The sequence below is a fragment of the Oncorhynchus masou genome, chromosome 16 (genome assembly GCF_036934945.1).
Source record: "Oncorhynchus masou masou isolate Uvic2021 chromosome 16, UVic_Omas_1.1, whole genome shotgun sequence".
NCBI lineage: Eukaryota > Metazoa > Chordata > Actinopteri > Salmoniformes > Salmonidae > Oncorhynchus > Oncorhynchus masou.
Window position 1 is genome coordinate 23,808,562 of NC_088227.1, and position 22,009 is coordinate 23,830,570.

The window sequence follows — 22,009 nt, forward strand, 5'->3', positions numbered from 1 at the left end:
ATGTAGTGTCCACAACTAAAGAGAGGGAGTGCAGTGATGTAGTGTCCACAACTAAAGAATCATTGTGGAATCTGAAAAGACACTCATCAAATCAAATGTTATTTGTCACAAGCACCGAATGCAACTAGTGTAGACTAGAGGTCGACCGATTAATCGGAATGGCTGATTAATTAGGGCCGATTTCAAGTTTTCATAACCATCGGAAATCGGTACTTTTGGACGGCGACTTTGCCGAGATGTGTGTGTGTGTGTGTGTGTATATATATATTTTTTTTACACCTTTATTTAACTTGGCAAGTCAGTTAACTTCTTATGGCTGGGGGGGCAGTATTGAGTAGCTTGAATGAATAAGTTGCCCAAACTAAACGGTCTGCTCCTCAGTCTCAGTTGCTAATATATGCCTATTATTATTAGTATTGAATAGAAAACACTAAAAGTTTCCAAAACTGTCAAAATATTGTCTGTGAGTATAACAGAACTGATATTGCAGGCAAAACCCTGAGGAAAATCAAACCAGGAAATGGCTTCTATTTTGAAAACTCCATGTTCCATAGCCTGCCTTTCCTCCATTTAAAGAGATATCAACCAGATTCCTTTTCACACCGCTTCCTCAAGGTGTCAGTCTTTAGACATAGTTTTAGGCTTTTATTTAGAAAAATGAGCGAGAACGATAACATTGCGTCATTTTATGGCTGGGTGCCAGCAGCGTTTTGTATGCGTAACAGAGTTTGGGATGCCATTGCCTTTCCCTCTCCTATTGATAAAGACAGTTGCGGTTGATATATTATCAATTATATATTTTAAAAAACAACCAGAGGATTGATTATAAAAAATGTTTGACATGTTTCTGTGGACATTATGGAAACTATTTGGAATTTGTCTGCGTTGTTGTGACAACTCTTTCCTGTGGATTTCTGAACATAACGCGCCAAACAAACGGAGATATTTTGGATATAAAAATAATCTTTATGGAACAAAAGGAACATTTGTGTAACTGGGAGTCTCGTGAGTGAAAAAAATCTGAAGATCAAAGGTAAACAATTAATTTGATTGCTTTTCTGATTTTCGTGACCAAGCTACTTGATGCTAAGTGAACATAATGTTTTGTTGAGCGATCAATAAACTTGCACAAATGCTTGTATTGCTTTCGCTGTAAAGCATATTGTCAAAATCTGACACGACAGGTGGATTAACAAAAGGCTAAGCTGTGTTTTCCTATATTGTACTTGTGATTTCATGAATATAAATATTTTTAGTAATATTGTTTGAATGTGGCGCGATGCAATTCAGCGGTTGTTGATGACAATTATCCCGTTAACGGGATTGCAGCCATAACAAGTTAACAACACATTCTTATTTTCAATGACGGCCTAGGAATGGTGGGTTAACTGCCTTGTTCAGGGGCAGAACGACAGATTTTTACCTTGTCAGCTCAGACTTGGAGTAGTTGTTCCCCTTGCTCTGCATGGGTAACGCTGCTTCGAGGGTGGCCCAAAAAAATTGATCTCTGAAATGTTTAGTTAAATTTTCGTTCTATTATCTGTATAACATAATAGATTTTGGTCCAATAGGCCTGGCCCATTCCCACGTTCAAGGAACTTTCCGTTTTGATTACGTTTTACCTAAATACCTTTAGGCCTACGTATAATTATTATAATTTCTTTTCCTTCTCCGCATCTCTGCCCAGAAAAAGGGTGTTTAGCATCCCCAGTGGCTCTGCCAGTGTAGAGAGGATATTCTCCACTGCTTGCCTGCTCTCCAGACACCATTGCATGAGCATGAAGCCACAGACTGGCCAAACTCGTGTTTCTAAAGATGAATTCAAAAAAGGCACTAAGACATTTTTTTGTTTAACCTGTATTTAATTCTAAGTCACAGTGTACAGTATATGCACAATTTATAGAATTATTTAATACAATGAAATGTTGTTTAAATGCTGTGCGCTTTAGGTCCCTACCAGCCTATTGTGTCGCACTCGCAAATGCTTCAATGTATTTCTTTGCAGACTATAGCCTTGAAAGAATAGACACACAATTTATTTTCGTTCCTTAGGCTCCCTGTCTGGCTCCTGACCAATTTAGAGTGTTTATATGCGGTTTAATATGACATGTAGCCAATTTGAAATGATGTTTGCTTCTTAAAAATGCTCACATGGTCTGGTGTGAAGTAAGTGTGTGTGTGGCAGGCCCATGTCCTGAGAAGTATCGTGACCAAATGACATCATCACACACTCCCTACCTACTGTGCTCAGCACGCTTCACTGTAACCAGTGCATACTGCAAAGATAATCCAGCACATTATTGTATGCTACATGCACAGCAATCATATACACAGTCTGTACTCTGCTCACCATGATGGTTAAAAGCGGGGAGCCTTCAGGGCCATTACATAAGGGGGAGTGGGGGTAGAGAGAGAGAGAAAGAGAGAGAGACACACACACCACTTCTTGCTATTTTTATCAGCACAGAGAGCAACCAAACGTCACTAAATCTACAGCCCCACCCAGACACAGACCAAGTAGAGGAGAGTATAACGGTCTGTAGCTCCAGTCTCTGTTAAAGTCATTAATAGGAAATAGAGACAGAGTACCATTGAGTGCCACTCAGACCACACAGACAGACACAGAAACACGAGAGCCTCCGTCACCGTTTGATATAGACTTCCGTGTGACTTTTGACATTAATCGATCAAAGTCTCCTGCTGGAAAAACTTGTGTTATGGCGTTACACCCACTGCTATATTGTGGATAAAGAGTTACTTGTCTAACAGATCACAGAGGGTGTTCTTTAATGGAAGTCTCTCAAATATAATCCAGTTAGAATTGGGAATTCCCCGGGGCAGCTGTTTATGTCCCTTTCTTTTTTCAATTTTTACTAATGATATGCCACTGACTTTGAGTAAAGCCAGAGTGTCTATGTATGCGGATGACTCAACACTATACACGTCAGCTACTACAGCGACTGAAATGACTGCAACACTTAAAAGAGCTGCAGTTAGTTTCAGAGTGGGTGGCAAGGAATAAGTTAACCTTATTTTTTTCTAAATTTCTAAAACTGAAAGCATTGTATTTGGAACAAAACTCACTAAACCCTTAAACCTCAACTAAATAAATGTGGAAATTGAGCAAGTTCAGATGACTAAACTGCTTGGAGTAACCCTAGATTGTAAACTGTCATGGTCAAAATATATTGATGCAGTAGTAGCTAAGATAGGGATAAGTCTGTCTATAATAAAGCGATGCTCTGCCTTCTTAACAACACTACCAATCAACAAGGCAGGTCCTACAGGCCCTAGATTTGTCGCACCTTGCCTACTGTTCAGTCGTGTGGTCAGGTGACACAAAAAAAGGACTTCGCCAATTGCAATTGGCTCAGAACAGGGCAGCACGGCTGGCCCTTGGATGTTCACAGAGAGCTAATATTAATAATATGCATGTCAATCTCTCCTGGCTGAATGTTGCGGAGAGAATCTTCATCACTACTTTTATTTATGAGAGGTATTGACATGTTGAATGGGCCGAGCTGTCTGTCTAAACTACTGGCACACAACTCGGACACCATGCATACCAAACAAGAGGTCTTTTCACAGTCCCCAAGTCCAGAACAGACTATGGGAGGCACACAGGACTACATGGAACTCTATTCCACATCAAGTAACTGACGCAAGCAGTCCATTTAGATATTAAAAACAACCTCATGGAACAGAGGGGACTGTGAAGCAACACAAACATTGGAGCACACACACACGGGTTTAGTGCTGTAGATGTGGTAGAGTAGGGGCCTGAGGGCACCCAGTGTGTTGTGAAATCTGTGAATGAATTGTAATGTTTTTAAAATTGTATAAACTGCCTTAATTGTGCTGGACCCCAGTAAGAGTAGCTGCTGCTTTGGTAGCAGCTAATGGGGATCCATAATAAAATGCAACATACTATCACTATCAGACATTTCCACAGCCAAACACACACCCCGATCGAAAAGAAGATCACGGAACATACTGCACACCTCCAATTCATTGAACGTGTCAAATGCTGTGTGGGTGAGAGAAAACATGCTGGATGAGCACAGCTAAACACGACACAATATCATTAGGCTATATGTACGCCATTCATCATACCTCAGTTAAACTATGTACCTTCGGACCTGCATGAACATGATCCATACAGATCTATAGTGTACAGTAATGCACTGAACTGAATGTGAGCTCAAAGACTCGGCATGTGGCATTCATACCACAGCTGAATGAATGGCAGCATATTGAAGCACTATTGGAAAGAATGAAAAACATCCTGTATTAGCTAAATTAACAGTGGATAGCCATTCATTTAGCTAATGGACCAACATCAATACAGTGATTTATCTCAATAAACTACAGCCTCCTGGAACATAACAACCTACACACACACACACACACACACACACACACACACGTCAATAGCCAGTGTGTTTGGTTGAACGGCAATTTTTTTATTTTTTTTACCTTTAACCAGGCAAGTCGGTTAAGAACAAATTCTTATTTTCAATGACGACCTAGGAACAGTGGGTTAACTGCCTGTTCAGGGGCAGAACGACAGATTTGTACCTTGTCAGCTCGGGGGTTTGAACTTGCAACCTTCCGGTTACTAGTCCAACGCTCTAACCACTAGGCTACTCTGTATTAGCAATACAGCTAGTAGGGCATGGAAATTGCCAGGGACCTAAAGATTCGATATTATCATGATACGATATTTATTGTGATTCTCATGATTCTATATGTATCGCAATTCGATACTGCGATTTTATTGCGATTCGATGTTCCAAACACATTGCTCACCATGTCTGTTGCAGAGGGACAAGAGAGCATGAGAAAAGAAGTTGTATTCATCAGTCAGGGAAATACATAAAAGTGCAAACTATTTAAAAAGAAGATGGAGAACAAGCTCTAGGATGAATAATATCAGAGTTTTGGCGCAGGTACAGCAGACTAGCGCTAGCTAGCGCTCATATACGTATATATTTTAGTTATTTTTTTATCAATACTTGGAGTCAAAGTACCAATATAATATTGTCCAAAAAGAATATTGTGATAGGCAACTAGCAGTTTTCCCCTGATCGTTCAACAGGGTTGACTGTGTTAGGCTATTACACACACACACACACACACACTTATTAGGCTAGTGCATTAAGAGTGTGTATCACACACACATGTATTAGTCTAGTGCAATAAGAGTGTGTATCACACACATATTGATGTGCCCACACAAACATGTCAATATACCATAGAGGACCAGCAGACGTATACAACTTCAGGGACAGTATAAGAAGATGACGATAAGCAGCAACTTAAATAGTTCACCTAGAACGTACATGATCAGACACGGCTGGACACCTCTTCAGTACCACCACAACACTACAGTTAACGCTATTAGAGTACCATATTTTATACGGTTCCATATGCATACAAGTCACATACTAGTCTACATGCATAAAATATCATACAGACTGTCCAGAGCAGTGACCATCACTGGGAAGATAAGAAACCATGGATTTTAGAGAATGTAGGAAAACTGGCTCAACGGAGGATGATTTACATTGCGCAGGAGCACACACACACACAGAGAGAGAAAAGGATACTGAGCATTCTTACCATACATCGATCACGATGCTGACGCGTTTCACTATCTGCCTGCAGCTTCTCTGATGCGGTCACGGATAGTCACACGCACACACACACACACACTGCTGTGCAAACAAGACACCAAAAAATACACATACAGTGTTCTTTGGGATTATTACATATGTGCACGGTCATATACACACAGTCTTGTAGGCACACAAGCTTGCTCCCTGCAATACAAATGCACACACACATACGCACGCATGTACGAGAAGGCTGACAGACAGCATCAGCGAGAAGCGTGTTGCGATGACCTTGGATTTTCCCGTTTGCGCTCCCAATCGCTCAGTCTCAAGAGAATGACGCTGATTTCACACACACGCACACACACCTCTCATCCAATCACAATTCACACACAAGAGAGAGAGAGAGGGGTGGGGGGACAGCTCTGCACCTACAGGGGCCGTGAGGAAGAAACCCTCCACCCACTCACTCTTCAGCTCCCTTGCTCTCCCTCGCTCCCTCTCTCTACCCTCTGCCTGCATCCCCCCCCCCCCATCCACCATCAGTCTTCCTGTTTCCTCATTTACAGAAACCCAGCATAAAACCCCAAAGAGCAAGCAATGCAAATGTAGAAGCAACGCAGATAGTCTATTATTGAACATGCAACTCCTGTAATGAAGCCGCTAATAAGACGTCCTTTTCAAACATTTACCAAAACGCAATTGTCAGGAAAACACAGTTGTAAACAGAACACCTAACGCGAGTGGTTCTGGGATAGAGATGAACATCTCCATTAGAAAATCCCTTAGGGATCTCATAGCAACAATTAGGATGGGTTGCTAATATGACTAGGATTGTGCCTTTGGCTTCTGGACAACGTAAGAAAGTTTATATGAAAACCAATCAATTTTATTTTTAGAATAATTGCTTCCACGTTTCTATGGTTGGATTTTGACTCGACTACTTTGAAGCAAGGTAAGACAGGCCTCATAATTTGAAGTAAAGTAAAGCGTTCAGGTTTCAGACAATTATACTGCCTCAAGCTGATATTGTAGTGGTTGGTGACGCGCTGACTGCCTGCCTATCATTGTCTATAACCCATGGCGCTCTTTAATTACGAGTTCAGATAGAGAAATTGCATTTAGAATTGTTATTTGTTGCGCATTGACTGGGCTTATAAAAGCACGTTTCACTCAATTACCAGCTTTTTGAGAAGCTACTCTCACGCTGTCGGACATGTGGTAGGCTATTCCGCTCCTCAAACTAGGCTCTGCATGCTGTGCGTGTGTGATTAACAAAATACATGAAGACTAGGGATGCACGATATATCGGTGAAAATGTCGAAATCGGACGATATTAGCTAAAAATGCCAACATCAGTATCGGCCGATGTCAAGTTTAATGCCCCGATGTGCAAAACCAATGTCAAAGCTGACGTGCATACCTATATAACGTAGGTACATAATGTAATGACGGCACATAAAATTTTGCGCTATATGTGCAACACAGCATTCCTAACCTAGCCCACAATGTCTGCTGTGTGGATCGAGCAGTCAACAAGTCGAGGGGTCATTTGAAAGAGGAAAAAATTTCAGCGAGCCAACTCAAAGGTGAAATCGATTAAAGCCAAGATAATGGAATACATTGCGCTTGACAATCTACTGTTCTCTGTCGTGGGTGATGTTGGCTTTCACTGACTGGTCGAGCATCGGTACACACCACCAAGTGCGCTATGTTTCAGATGTTGCCCTACCGGAGTTACACAGTAATAGCATCACTGCTATTAGCTTCATGACATACAGTGGGGGGGGGGAGTATTTAGTCAGCCACCAATTGTGCAAGTTCTCCCACTTAAAAATATGAGAGAGGCCTGTAATTATCATCATAGGTACACTTCAACTATGACAGACAAAATGAGAGAAAAAAAATCCAGAAAAATCACATTGTAGGATTTTTTATGAATTTATTTGCAAATTATGGTGGAAAATAAGTATTTGGTCACCTACAAACAAGCAAGATTTCTGGCTCTCACAGACCTGTAACTTCTTCTTTAAGAGGCTCCTCTGTCCTCCACTCATTACCTGTAATAATGGCACCTGTTTGAACTTGTTATCAGTACAAAAGACACCTGTCCACAATTGATTTTCTGGATTTTTTTTCTCATTTTGTCTGTCATAGTTGAAGTGTACCTATGATGAAAATTACAGGCCTCATCTTTTTAAGTGGGAGAACTTGCACAATTGGTGGCTGACTAAATACTTTTTTGCCCCACTGTACATACTAAGGAATTCCATTTGAGTTTTTGCGTGTCAAAAAATATACACCAGCACTGTCAAAGCTGTACAAACAAACTCTGCAAAAAAGCAACACCGGCCACGAACGATGTGTTTATAATACTGCGTTGGTAATAAAGCATCATTTGTTTGACCGCAACTCCTGGGGTAGCTAGCTTTAGCTTGGTACCTAGCTAGCACCAATACAACCAGCCTGAAAACAATGACCAGTAGAACCTGCAGTCATTTTCATTATTCTTAGCAATGATTTAGGAATCCTGCAATGATTTAGGAATACGTAAACACCAAAAAAATGACTTTTTGGTCAGTGTGGTGTAACCTTAATTTAACTAGGCAAGTCAGTTAAGAACAAATTCCTATTTACAGTGATGGCCCGGATGCTGCTGGGCCAATTGTGCGCCGCACTATGGGACTCCCAATCACGGCCGGTGTGATACAGCCTGGATTCAAACCAGGGACTGTAGTGACGCCTCTTGCACTGAGATGCAGTGCCTTAGACCGCTGGGTCCGTGTGTGTGGTAACTATACTAGAATGCTTAAAAGGCCATTAAAATTGTGAATAGCGGTATCGTTTTTTTGCCAAGGCTATCGGTCAAAAACGTCATATTGGTGCATCACTAATGAGGACTAATGAAAATACACATTCGCCAATTTAATTCCACTAAATTATGAAAATTAACCTATAGACCGATAAGCATGACCAATCAAATGTATTTTGGGCGATTAACCAATTAACATGCTTTTTACATTTATATCACAAACCATTTTTTTGAAAATCAATATGATGAAAGTGCCCATTTTAAGCCTTTGAAGACCTACAGCAAAGTCCTTATGGTGTGCCCTCAAATATGGAGTGTCTAGATTCTGAAATACTATTTTTCAAATACATTAGTATGAATGTCTCAAAACGACCCTTTTTGATTATTTTTTTTTTAACATTATACTGTTTGAAACAATATACTCTTCAGACACAGAACATTTCCAGAGTTGCTCTCTGGTTCTTTTAATGATATGACCTATTTTTCTTTTACATAGAAATGTATATTATAGGTTATAAACCAATCACAGCCCTGCTTTAGGATTGTACATTCAGCAAACCACCAGCACAGGGAGTTCCCTTTGAATCCATTTACTGTGTTGGTGGTGCTCATAAAATGGATCAGAACTTCAAAATTAGCAGAGCACCCACTATGGAAATGTGATGTACTTGTAGAGTATACTGTTCCAAACAATACGTCTTAAGATGAACAGATTCAAAAAGGGTAATTGAGATATATTAATATTGTACTTGATTTTTTTTTTTAACTGCGCAGGTAAACGAGTGTGAGTGTGGAAAAATGCTGAGCCACAGTGAAACAAAAAGACAGTTGTAGGAAGAGAGAAGTGGGAAGAAACTAGAGGAACAGAGAAACAGACACAGAGAGTGCGAGGTGGAGATGGGACCTCTTACCCCTGCCAACGCGATGATCCAGGAGGAAACGACAGTCCAGTGTCAGCCTCCGAGAGGCCGGGACATCGGGCACAGGCAGGGGCATGGTGGGTACACACACACACACCGGCTCACACACACTCAAGCACACAGCTAGTCTCTCACACACAGAAGCAAATTCTCGCACAAAAACACACACTGATACGCTGGAACACATACAAACACATAAGCTAGGCTATATAAAATCAAGTTCCAATGACAAGACAAAAAAATTACTCTCTAGTCTTGCATACAAATCAGTCCTGTCGTAAATCTACACAACCGCTCAGAGCCTCAAACAAGCCTGTAGTGTCACGGACAACACTAACTAAAGACTGTTCATTTCTTAACACAGAAACACACATATCCATAACCCACCTTGTCAAATCCTTAACACATGGATTGACCACGAACAACACGCCCTTCACACATACGCACCAGCTTAAACCTCAGCAACAAAACACCACACACACACACCCTCCATACAGCTCCAACCAATGTGAAGAATTTCACAGACACACACTCACACAGCCCTTATGGCCTCTGCCGAAGACAACTTGTCTCCCTCAGAGTCTCTGTCCTGTGTTTCTTCTTCAGCTAGTGGAGGAGCTAACAGAGAACAGCCTGGGTGCCTTGGCTTTCAGTGCACTACGAGATTAGCGATTAGCCCCTTCTATAGCTGCTCTGCCTCCCTTTCTATCCCTCTCTCATTAATAAACATCTCACTAACACAATGGGCTTCACTATCCACCCTCTGTCTCTCTGTGTGAGAAAGAGAGGGAGGGAGAGAGAGAGAACAAGCTGCATTGCTTGCTGTTTGGGGTTTTAGGATGGGTTTCTGTATAGCACTGTGACATCTGCTGATTTAAAAAAAATGAGGCCCTTTTTACATTTAACTAGGCAAGTCAGTTAAGAACAAATTATTATTTACAATGACGGCCTACAGGGGAAAAGTGGGTTAACTGCCTAGTTCGGGGACAGAACAACATATTTTTTACCTTGTCAGCTCGGGGATTCGATCTAGCACCCTTTTGGTTGGCCCAATGCTCTAACCTCTAGGCTACCTGCCGCCCCTCTAATAAATATATTTGATTGACTGATCAGAGAGGCAGCCTTTCAGCTACTTGGCGAGAGGTTTGCCAGCAGACACCAACGCTGGGGAAACGTCTGGAAACTTATATTTTCTTACACTGAACCTGGACACACTCAAGACACAAATACATACACACTAGTACACAGACAACCTATCACATAAGAGGGACAGGGGCACCTCCTTGAGTGACTCACTGAAGACTTTGATTAAGCAGCTCAGGGACTTTTCAGCCTCTGCAGCAGTTCAGCTTAGAAATGACCTCCACTGCATTCAGGATGCATAACCCTCTTGTGTACTACAGTATTAAAGCTATTGGGGAAATTGCAGATATTGCTTACCTGTCATATTCAATATTCGTCACCAGGCGTCGTTGTTCTCTACGAGCTGGTTCTGTCTCATCCAGTGTAGAGGTTTAGTTGGGAGAGACCCCCAAAGTAATGCTTTTCCGGGGGCAGACACAAAAGGAAAACCGCAGGATATCCTTAGGCCTGTGAAAAATGTTGTTAGGTTAGCTTGTAGCTAGGTTGTACAGTTGGCACATTAGGCAACTACTGTAAGGAAATTATTGTTACACATTGGCTAGATGACAATCTGCCTTCTCTGTCTCTGTTCATAGGCTGTTTATACATGCAAATTCTCACTGATGAACTGTCAGCTAAGCTAGCTAACTGGTAACGTTAACCCATGTGTAGCTAGCTAGCATTTTAACAAGTAGGCTGGCCAGCTAGTTAGATTATGATTAACTATAACCAACCACTTTATTAGCTAGCTATCTGACAGCATATTCGCTTGCAAAACAATTAACGTGAGATAGCTAATATATATTGACACATACGCTAGCTAGATGCTGCTGCTAGCCATCATGTCAGTTAGCTAATAATTTACCCTCTTAACACCGAGTAACTAGTTAATATCAAAGACAGTACCGTAGGTTTGGAAACTCTGCTAATATTGTTAACGTCAATTTGCAAGCACCACGTTATTTTTGCAGTAGTTTGCTTAGCTTGCCACAACAACAGCATTCACACATTTGGTTAGCTAGGTAACGTTAGCTAGTTAATAACGTTAGCTCGAGCTGGCTCATTGAATCACTCAAAGACAACTACAATTGTGAATGAAGAAGTGGTCGTAAAAAACGCTCTTACCATGGGTTGACTTGAGATCATGAAATTGATGATTCGCCGAAAAGTATCCCTAACTTGCTGTCCAGCTGCGTTGTCTATCTTGCTAGCTAGCTACCGTCTTAAACCCCCCGGAGCCTGAATTTGAAGAAGGGTCCACCCAGTTCATCGTGTCAAAGTGTTCAGTCAGATTCTGTCCCGTCCTTTCCCCAAAACGCTACGCACGCTCGAGCTTACTGTGCAAGAACAACGTGCACTTATTGGAGCAGTATCCTCGACATTCTTGACAGATGTTTTCAAGCCATAAATGGCTTTTTACAACAAAAGTGTAAGCTACATTGATAATAATGTAGATATTTAGCTAGCTGTATTATCCTGCAGCCTAACTAAGCATATTATTCGTTAGCTTTTTCTTGAACTTCTATAATTGTCTATCATAATATTTAGGATAAGAAAAATGCAATTGCTTTAGTTAATCTAATATGTATTTGTGCTGAACCAATAAAATGTGTATATGTCTGACTATGGAATGAATACTGAAGTACTGTATCTTCACTGGACCTTGGATGATGCACCACCTCAATAACGGTACATTGATTGTTATTCCAGCTGGGGGCAGTAGTGGGTTCAGCTGCTCTGCTGCTGCTCTGCTGCTGCTCTGCTGCTGCTCTGCTGCTGCTCTGCTGCTGCTCTGCTGCTGCTCTGCTGCTGCTCTGCTGCTGCTCTGCTGCTGCTGCGCTGCTGCTGCGCTGCTGCTGCTCTGCTGCTGCTCTGCTGCTGCTACTGCCCTCTGCTTCTTCTTATTTCGCTTAATAGCGTTTGCAACAATTATATGTTCATTCCGCCACCGACAGTACAGGTGGATAATAAGGATCCAAAAAGGAAAAAAATGCGGGGTAAAAATATCGAATACATTTTTTTAAAGTCCATACAAACTATCAGTAACGAAATGTTTTAATTCATCTAAATCAGCCTGCTTTTCAGTTTTAATCAGGTCCCTCACAGGCTCAGGATCCTGGGATGGCGGGTGTAATATTTGTGTTTTGGAGAAAATTACAGGGAGTAATTACCGGGAGACGGGAGTACAGTTTATTGTCGTTTAGTAAGAACATTTCGTGCCCAACAGCTCCCTGGTCAATAGCGCGCATGTGCACTTCTATTAGGCGTTGTAACATAATACTGCCTTAATACATTACTGCTTAGTAACAGCATAGTAACTAATATAGACAGATATAGATAACCAATACTACACTCCTCCTCCATAACTTTTAACTTCCAGAGAACAAGGGAAATACATTAGGGAAATACTAATGCAATATCTGAACAATGCATTCATAAGCATTTCTCAACTACTGGGTTGAAGCAGATTTTCCAGAGCCCAGCACAAATCCAGGGGAGTATTCTACCCGGAAGATGGATTTTGTACTAATAACTAGCCCAGGTAATGTCCTTTTTCTTTCCTTTTATTAAAATGAAGGTTAAATAAAAACATTTTTAAAGTGTTTGTTTGTTTTACTGTTCGTTACCTCCTGAAATAGCTCAATTCACAGGTCAAGCTTTTGAGGTGCCCTTCGCTGTCGAACAGGATATCTCTGCTCCTCCTGGGCTTCCGGTGGTGGGCCAGGTTCGGGTGGAAGGTCAGGCTCTGTCTCCCCCATATGTCCACAGTCAGGAGAATAGTCCTGGGGGGGTCATTATTGTTATTGTTCTCTCGGCATGTCTCTGCTAGGGCGTTGGACCATAGCAGATGATCCACATGAACGTTGACATGGCGATGATCAACTTGGACTTGGTAAGTCAAGGGTCCTCTGCGTTGCAAGATCACACCTGAGTTCCACAGGCACTTGGTGTGTCTTAAGTCACGTACCATCACCCTCTCTCCCTCTTTGAAATCTCTGACTGTCTTTGTGTCTGTCATGAGCTTTCTTCTGCTATAGCTGGTGCTTTGCCACACTGTTTGACGAGTCTGGGTTCAACAATGTCAGACGGGTACGTGGTTGAAGTTTCAGAAAGAGTTCAGCAGGTGTACGTTCCGTTACTTTGTCTGGTGTGTTACGGTAAGTAAACAGGAAATGGGGAAGTCTTTGGTGGGTGGGCACAGACTGATCCTCGAGTCTAGTCCAGGCCTTCTTAAAGGTTTGCACGGCTCTCTCCGCTGCCCCGGTTGATGCCGGATGGTAAGGTGGTGACAGGATGTGCCTTACTCTTGTTCTTGAGAAACATTTTGAAGTATTTCGCTGTGAAAGGTGGCCCTTCGTCCGAGACAAGCTCCTTGACTAGTCCAAAGTCTGCGAACAGGTGTCTGAGAAGATTGACGATCTTCTCAGCTGTAGTCAGTTGAGTAGGGAACACTTCCATCCACTTGGAATAGACATCGACGACAATAAGGAAGTTTTGCTTGTCAATCTCAGCGTCATCCACATGGGTGCGTTCCCATGGTGTAGCAGCCCAGGACCATGGACGGAGAGGTGCAGTAGCAGGCTTGTTGCGAACAGCTTCACAGGGTGAGCAGTGGCCTATATGCTGCTGAATGTCCTGATTCATTCCAAGTCACCACAGATAACTGCGGTCGAGTGTTTCCATTCGAGTGATCACTGGATGTCCCTCATGCAGGTCAGATAGCAGTCTCCTCTTGAATGTGTGAGGTACCACCAGCCTTGATCCCCACAGAACACATACTTGATCAGTAGACAACTGGTCTTTCTTGTCGATGAATGGATAAAGGTTTAGTTTACGAAGGTTGGCCAGCCTGCCAATGTTAATTCCAAGACTTTTGAAAGCACTGGGTCATTCCTTGTTTCCTCTGATATGTCTGAAACAGATATGGGCAGTTAGCCGTTGAGAGAGATTTGGAAGACTGCTCTATCATCTTCACTGTTGGTGTCACTTTTGCTTGATAGTCTTGATAGTGCATCAGCATAATTTTTCTAACTTGGTGACAGAGTCCGTGATGCAAATGCAGTAGGGTGTTCTTCATCTGATGGTAGAACATGTGAGATGACGGCTCCTACTCCGTTTGGAGATGCATCTCAGCTTCATCTCTGTGTCGTACTGGGCAAGCCACTTGCTATCAGGTATAAAGGTCAAATGTCCAATTAACAATGGTTCAATAATCCAAAAGGGGCAAGTAATATACAGGTCGAGGCAGGCAGAGGTTAATAATCCAGAGGTTGGGCAAAGGTACAGGACGGCAGGTAGGCTCCGGGTCAGGGGCAGGCGGAGTGGTCAGGCAGGCAGGCGGAGTGGTCAGGCAGGTAGGCTCCGGGTCAGGGGCAGGCGGAGTGGTCAGGCAGGCAGGCTCAGAGTCAGGACAGGCAAGAGTCAAAACCAGGTGGGCGAGACAAGAGAGACTGGGAAAAAGCAGGGACAAAAAACGCTGGTTGACTTGACAAACAGACACACAGAGAACACAGGTATAAATGCACAGGGGATAATTGGGAAGATGGGCGACACCTGGAGAGGGGTGGAGACAATCACAAAGACAGGTGAAATAGATCAGTCTTTGACACTTGCTCTTTAGCAGACGCTGTTTTCAAGTCTTGAATACTTCTTCGTATTGTTTTATTTGAATTAATACATTTGTTTTATTTCCTCTTTCCACCAGATGATATAGTCCAGGCAAAAGCCAGTTGTTAGTTCTTAGGTTTTGAAGTCTCTAACCAAACAGCCTAGTATTTAATTATTTTTTTATGTTTTTACACAGTCGTTCAATCTATTCATTCCACGTTGGTATGCTAAACAAATCATTGGCATCTAGCTAGCTAGCAAGCAGAGTTTCAATGATGACAAGAGACAAAAACTTCAATAAATTATGATTTAATAAGTAATTTATAAATAGGCAACAAAAACATCAACAAATAATGATTTGATAAATAATGTATAAATAGGCAAAAACCAGCTGATTGTCAAGTTGATAAAGTTATGGAGAATGGCTAGGCTAATGTTACTTGGCTTTGCTAGTTAGCTAGCCAACTAACGTTAAATCTAACCCACAATCACGTCAAGCAGCTGAAATTAAATAAAACTACAGTATGTGCATTTTCATTTGTTTTACCTTTGTTTTTATGTTTTACCTTTGTTTTAATATATTGTCCTTTCTTTTAATATATCTAATATAATGATCCTAATAAATTAATTTGCCGTGCCCAGAGAAGCTGTCAGTCTTGTCACTTTCATACGCAAGGCACAGTGGAGATCAAAAAATGTATTGCAACATGTTGCACAGGTCAGACAGGCACACAGCGAGGGTACAAATCAAAGAGCTAGGCAAGATGCATGGGGAAATAATGTATAGATGAATTCAAAAGAATGCAGTAAGTACAGAATTTGTTTTGGTATGCCAACCAGACAAACCAGCAATCTTGGTATAGAAATAGAACCTATAGAGTGGGAATCATCAACCAAACATTGCCCCCAGTGTTTGCATGATGTTTCCTATGCCACAGAGTGTTGTATCTGTTCTATGTGTTATATTTCTACCCTCACCGTGGGGATCAGAGTGGTGACAGTGGGCCGTGGGAGAGCAGCCACATGCCAGAAGGAGCCCAGGCAGGAGTTTATAGCATATCTTTATTACTAACAAGCTCATGTCTAAATCTGGCAACCAGCTCAGTCACAGCTGAGAACCTGCCCCCAGACAGTACCTTTCTCTAACGTGTGGTCCAAGCCTCGATGTCAGAGCACACACCATGTTGAGTTGTGACTGTTGGAACTTTGGTAGATGGAAGTAGCAGTCAGCAGATGATCCAGATTAGTATGAGTCTAGAGCTTTGGACAGTATTTGTTTTCTTGGGCATCATACTCTCGTTTTTTCAGGACTGAAAGAACATTGTTTTGCAATAAAATATCACATGAATGACCAGATTAGATTGTCCCTGCACCGACACTTTTTTCTGAAATGGAATTGGCTCCACCTTATTAACTTCACCACACTTCATCCCCTATCCCCTCCCACCTTCTTTCCTCTCTACTCTTCTCAGGCGATGCCGCCCCACTCTTCCCTGACTCCTAACCCCTCGTGAGCTGAGAGGAGGAACACCCCAGACCTCCTGACAACTCCAATGGTGGAGGTCGGGTCACTTGGAGGTCATCATGGGGACCTTTGCAGAGACGTTGGGGGTGCAGACCATGCTTCGGGAGCCATCATGCATCACCACACATCTGTCCCCTGGGCTGCGGCGCAAACAGCTGATGTGGAAAAATGCCGTCAAACACATCATTAGCTAACAGGAGATAAATGAGCATGTGAACTTACATGACACGTACAAATCATCTCTCCTCCTACACTATGAGTATTGTTGGCCAAGTCTTAACTGTACACTCTTAGAATAAAAGGTGCTATCTAGGACCTAAAATGGTTCTTCAGCTGTTGCCATAGGATAACCCTTTTGGTTCCAGGTAGAACCAATGGAACCCAAAAGGGTTCTACCTGGAACCAAAAAGGGTCCTATGGGGACATCCTAAGAGTTCACATTCCTTGCTTCCTTCCTTTGTCTCATTTCCCTATTGACCACTAATAGGTACAATGAAAGTAGTGAGTCTAGTAGTCATCATTATTTTAACCAAAGGGGCAGGTGGGACTTGATGCCTTTATATCATGGTACTCTCACATTTTCAGAAACTCATCTCAGAGTAGAAGTCATGAAAATGGGATCAGAACAACAATTGATTGATATTGTAAGTGTACAATAAGTGTTGATAGGTAGGGGTGGAGCCAGTGCGTAAGATCTTCGCTACTAACATCTACATCGATGAGATCAACCACCAGATCCGCAGGAAGGCCTCACGTGTAGACGTTGGTAATAGCTGTATCGCCTTAGAATGGGCCCCTTTCAGGTAATGTTATCATTTTAATCTGTTACATTGATTTAGTAAAAATATGAACCTGTTTAACAAATCTAGAATCTTAAGACAAAAAACATCTGTTTTATCAGCATAAACACTGTTCCTCGCAATGGGAATAGATTATCTTTTAAGAATACATTAATTTCTTGCTCAAATTCAATGGTGTTACCCAAACTTTAAAACCCAGCAACAGTAATCAGAAACTATCAAAGAATGTTTCCGATTCAGCTATTCAGACCTCTGCTGCAAATTTCCCACTGCATCCCTTACAGATCGATATAGTCCAGTGAGCACGACTAACTTTCACCAGCAGACTAAACATGGCATTACTTGTCTATCCAAAAACCACCAATAACTAACAACATATTTCCGTTCAAATTATTAGGAGGTGTAACCGATGCGAAATGGCTAGCTAGTTAGCGGTGGTGCGCACTGGGTAACGATGCTTCGAGGGTGACTGTTGTCTGTGTGCAGAAGGTCCCTGGTTTGAGCCCAGGTTGGGGCGAGGAGAGGGACGGAAGCTATACTGTTACAAAGGCATTGTTTTCATTTCAGTCTACCCAAACAATATTAGTCTATATTTTTAATACCAACCTCTGCTTCACACTTATTAATTAAAGGTCCATAACTTTAAAATTATCATGTAATGCGCCAAATAAAATACATCCATCAATTCATGAAGAAAAAATACATTTTGATGGGAGCTAATAGTTCACAATGAGCCTCTTTCTGTCCACAACATTAATCCATTGCTGTTGTAGCCTTGTATTATTGTTAGGGTTGCGTAAATTTGAATCTGGTATCAGGATAAATATAACAATGAGTCACCGATTTTATACTATGTATTTTTTATTAGTTAAGTAATAAATGGCAAATGCAACTTTCGTATATACGGGCTCACTGTAATACCACGCAGGGCAGAACAGAGAACTGACAAGATGTATGTAAACAGTATTCTTTATACTGTGATAGACAGTTCCAACCCGTCTGTTGGCCTATCACAGTAGAGGCTGGGCGTGGTTTAAACTTGCTCAGCCTATTGCTGGCGCTCAGGCGGGTCCCTGCCTCTTGGCGCTTCTGTTGATAGATGTAACTGTTGCTGTGAAGAACATCCATGCGCTCATACCGTTATCTCGCACCTGGCTCCTGTTATCTAACAAAAGACCGCTTGTTCTGCAACACACAGCTCTGAATGTCCCCCCCCCCCCCAACTCATTGAACAGTTCCTGTCTTCATGCTACTCTGTATTTTTCCATCATGAGAAAGGCCCAAGGCCCTGAAGCTGTTTCAAGTCAGCTATGTTGCATAACACATACATACATCCACACAAGCCAACAGCAGATAATATTCAATCATATATATGGTTATGGCTATAATGTAAAACACAGGATCCAACATTATCATGCAATAATTAATACCAATACTTAATTATCAACTATGATCATGGTCACAGATCTATTACAATTGTCTTTCCGCCATCATTAGAATTAATTAGATGTAGTAACTGTTCCTTCTGATTAGGCTACAGGTAATAAAACGAACACATGCAATTTTTAACAAGAATATTCAGTTCATAACCATATCATTAATATTTGATTCAGGGATTTCAATTACAACATAATTCCTAGTAGACTATTCTATCAGGCGATTAAAGAGTTGTTCAAAATCAAACTTAGCAAGCTACAAAATCGTCCAGTTTATATCTTAAGTGTGTTCAGGTGTGTCGTCCACGCTCACTAATTTGCCACAACTGATCTTAAATGAGTGCTTGTTTCCTTTGAAATGGATTTTAAAATGAACAGCTTTGTATGCGTAAAAAAACATGGCATGCTAGTTCCATCCTGGTGGTGCAGTGGATTAATTCCATGAATAGAGAACAAACGATTATAGATTCAAATCTCACTAATGTTGTGTCATAATAAAAAATGTATGTGTTTGCATGATTAATGACTAAGGAATTGATTTTCCATGTGTCCTATCTGTGCTTGTAGTTCAAGAAAGTGAACCCAAAATAAGCTGACAGTGTTATTAAAAGTCTTATTGAAAAATTTAGTGAAAGTTTTAAGGAAGTTACTCAAAATTCAGAGCGTTAATAAAACTTCAGATGAACGTTTTCAAGGAACCAGTGTAAAATGTTCCTAGAACCTCCCTGCAACCTCAAAATAAAAGTTCCCAGAACAGGCTAAATTTCCACTTCTGTTCTCAGAAATTAAAAAAAAAAAAATCAGTTTTACCAGCATTTGGCTTCATTCCCACAACCAATGTGAAACCAAAAACATATGTATCCACAACCTCCAAGGAACCAAATGTGCTTGCTTGGTAAATAATGATTACGGTGTAATAAGCTTAACTTTTACTAAGTCAATACTCATCCAATTAAGCCTCTCCACGTTTATTTCTAACCACCACTCAGGCATCACTCATGGGCCTGTGGTTGCCAGGGTGATCAGCGCAACCAAGCCTCAGTATGACATCTGGGGACAACGGTGAACCTGGCGAACCGCATGGACAGCACAGGCATGAGTGGCTGCATCCAGGTGCCTGAGGCCACACAAGGGATCCTGGCTGCATGGGGCTTCGTCCTGGAGCTGAGGGGACAGATCTACATCGAGTGGGTGTAGCTCTGTCCCCACCCTATACCCCACATTGTGCACTACTATTGTCCAGAGCCATATGAGGATATAGTATATAGTATTGTACACTTTAAGAGGAATTCAGCAAATTAGGGTATTGCATTCTAATCCTTTTATTTGTGTTATTGTAAGTGAGTGAGCGGCAGGGGAAAGTCCAGACTTACTGTACTTCATCTACAGCAGTCACACCCAAAGGGTCAGTAACGGGACTGGGGGGGGGGGGCGGTCAGGGGGGCAATCGGAGGGCAGGAACACCCTGGCAGTGGTGGTGTTTGGCCTGGTACAGTCCAGGAAGAAGGAGAAGCAGAGAGTCCAACGGAGTGTTGTTCAGCTTGGCCCCTAACAGCGGACAGTGCTAGCAGAGGATTCTAGAGAGCCCACCAAAGGCACTTCCTGTTTAGGGGGTCATGACTTCCTATGTTGTGAGTCGTCCAGCCCTGGCTCTAAACACCACTGTGGTGGATTAGCTGGTTGATCCTCAGAGAGAGAGAGAAGATATACTGTATGAGATACTGTATGTAGTGATTCTCGTGAGAGAAAACTGTACGGGAACATGGGACCAAGTACCCCAAGGGATTAAAGTATTTTGTTGGGTCGGTTCAAGGGACACATTGGGTGTCATGTTAAACATTATTCAGAGGACTTTCTCTTTGGCCCACAAGACTCCATCTTGTTTTGAACAGGAGGATCCACTGTCAGTCTTAGTTTTACTGAGTTTTAACAATCACCTTTAGGATGATAATAGATTTTTTTGTGCCATATCTACATATGCAGTACATATTTGTTAAATGTGTTTTCATGTTTATTTCTTACCTGACTGAGGCCAACACAGTGCACTACTCTTATAGACATCACATCTGTGCAAGACAATTTGATTACTATAAGAATTCACTGTAAGAGGAGTGCACTGTATTTACTTACTAATGTCAAAACCCCTGCAGTTTACATGTTCGATTAGAGTCCAGACCTCTTAGCCATGATAATAAATGCCTCACTTCATCATCACTGTACCAAGACTAACTGTGCAACCTATTTTGTATCATAGACTTTCATTCGCTGGATTAATTTAGTGTAAATCAGTGCATTCATTTTTGTAAATGATATACAATTTTGTAATGTTTTTATTACGATGTATAATATCATTGTTAATCGAGAGAAGACATTGTTTAAATACATTGTTTGATCTGTGTAGTGATAATAATAAGTGTATTTTGCTACACATTGTGGTGAAGAGTAATTCCACGATAACAGAGTGATGCTGAGACTCATATTTGTCCCTTTAAAATGTATGTCAAACAAAAATCAATGATTGCAAAGTTAAACAAACCATACAACTCTATGCAAAAGGACTACTTTTAACAATTTCCACTGACATTTTTACAAAAATACATTTACCTGAAGAACGGTGCAGATGCAAAGTTTAGTAACAGAATGCTGGTTTGTACTGTTGGTATCGTCATTCTGTTACCACATTTTCAGTGGAAATTGTTAAAAGTCACACTTGTGCATAGAGTTGTATGGTTTGTTTTTGTTTGGGATACATTTTAAAGTGAAAAATCTGAGTCTCAACATCACTCTATTAGTGTGTAATTGCCCTGAAGCTGATTTGATTTGGTTCTGTCAATGAGTGTTACCTCATTGGGCTTCCTTTACCTCTGTCGTGACTTGACTATCATTAATGTGATGACTGCTATTTATTGAATAATTACCTACTACGTTTAATTATTACTAGATTAAATTAATCATGTAACAATTAACTCATTAGGAATTTGGGGCACCACGGGAACAGTTGTTTACCATGTTACTATCTCCCGATTTAAATTCTAAAGATTATCTAAATATCTCTTACATCAATAACAGTCAATTATGAATCATTACCTCATCAGTCTCATTCTGAACGTCACATAATCCTTGGATATCTGCACAAACCCTAACTTAAGTGATGAATCAGCAATACACAAA

At 41.4% G+C, this 22,009-nt stretch overlaps 1 protein-coding gene across 1 annotated transcript in view; it reads right to left on the reverse strand.

Moving 5' to 3' along the window:
* efr3bb (EFR3 homolog Bb (S. cerevisiae)) overlaps positions 1-10,013 on the reverse strand; it is a 56,056-nt gene extending 46,043 nt beyond the window's left edge. The window contains exon 1 of the mRNA XM_064991230.1: positions 9,339-10,013. Coding sequence (XP_064847302.1) covers positions 9,339-9,534 — 196 coding nt within the window. The 5' untranslated portion in view covers positions 9,535-10,013. The remainder of the gene's footprint in view (positions 1-9,338) is intronic.
* Positions 10,014-22,009: the final 11,996 nt, after the last annotated feature.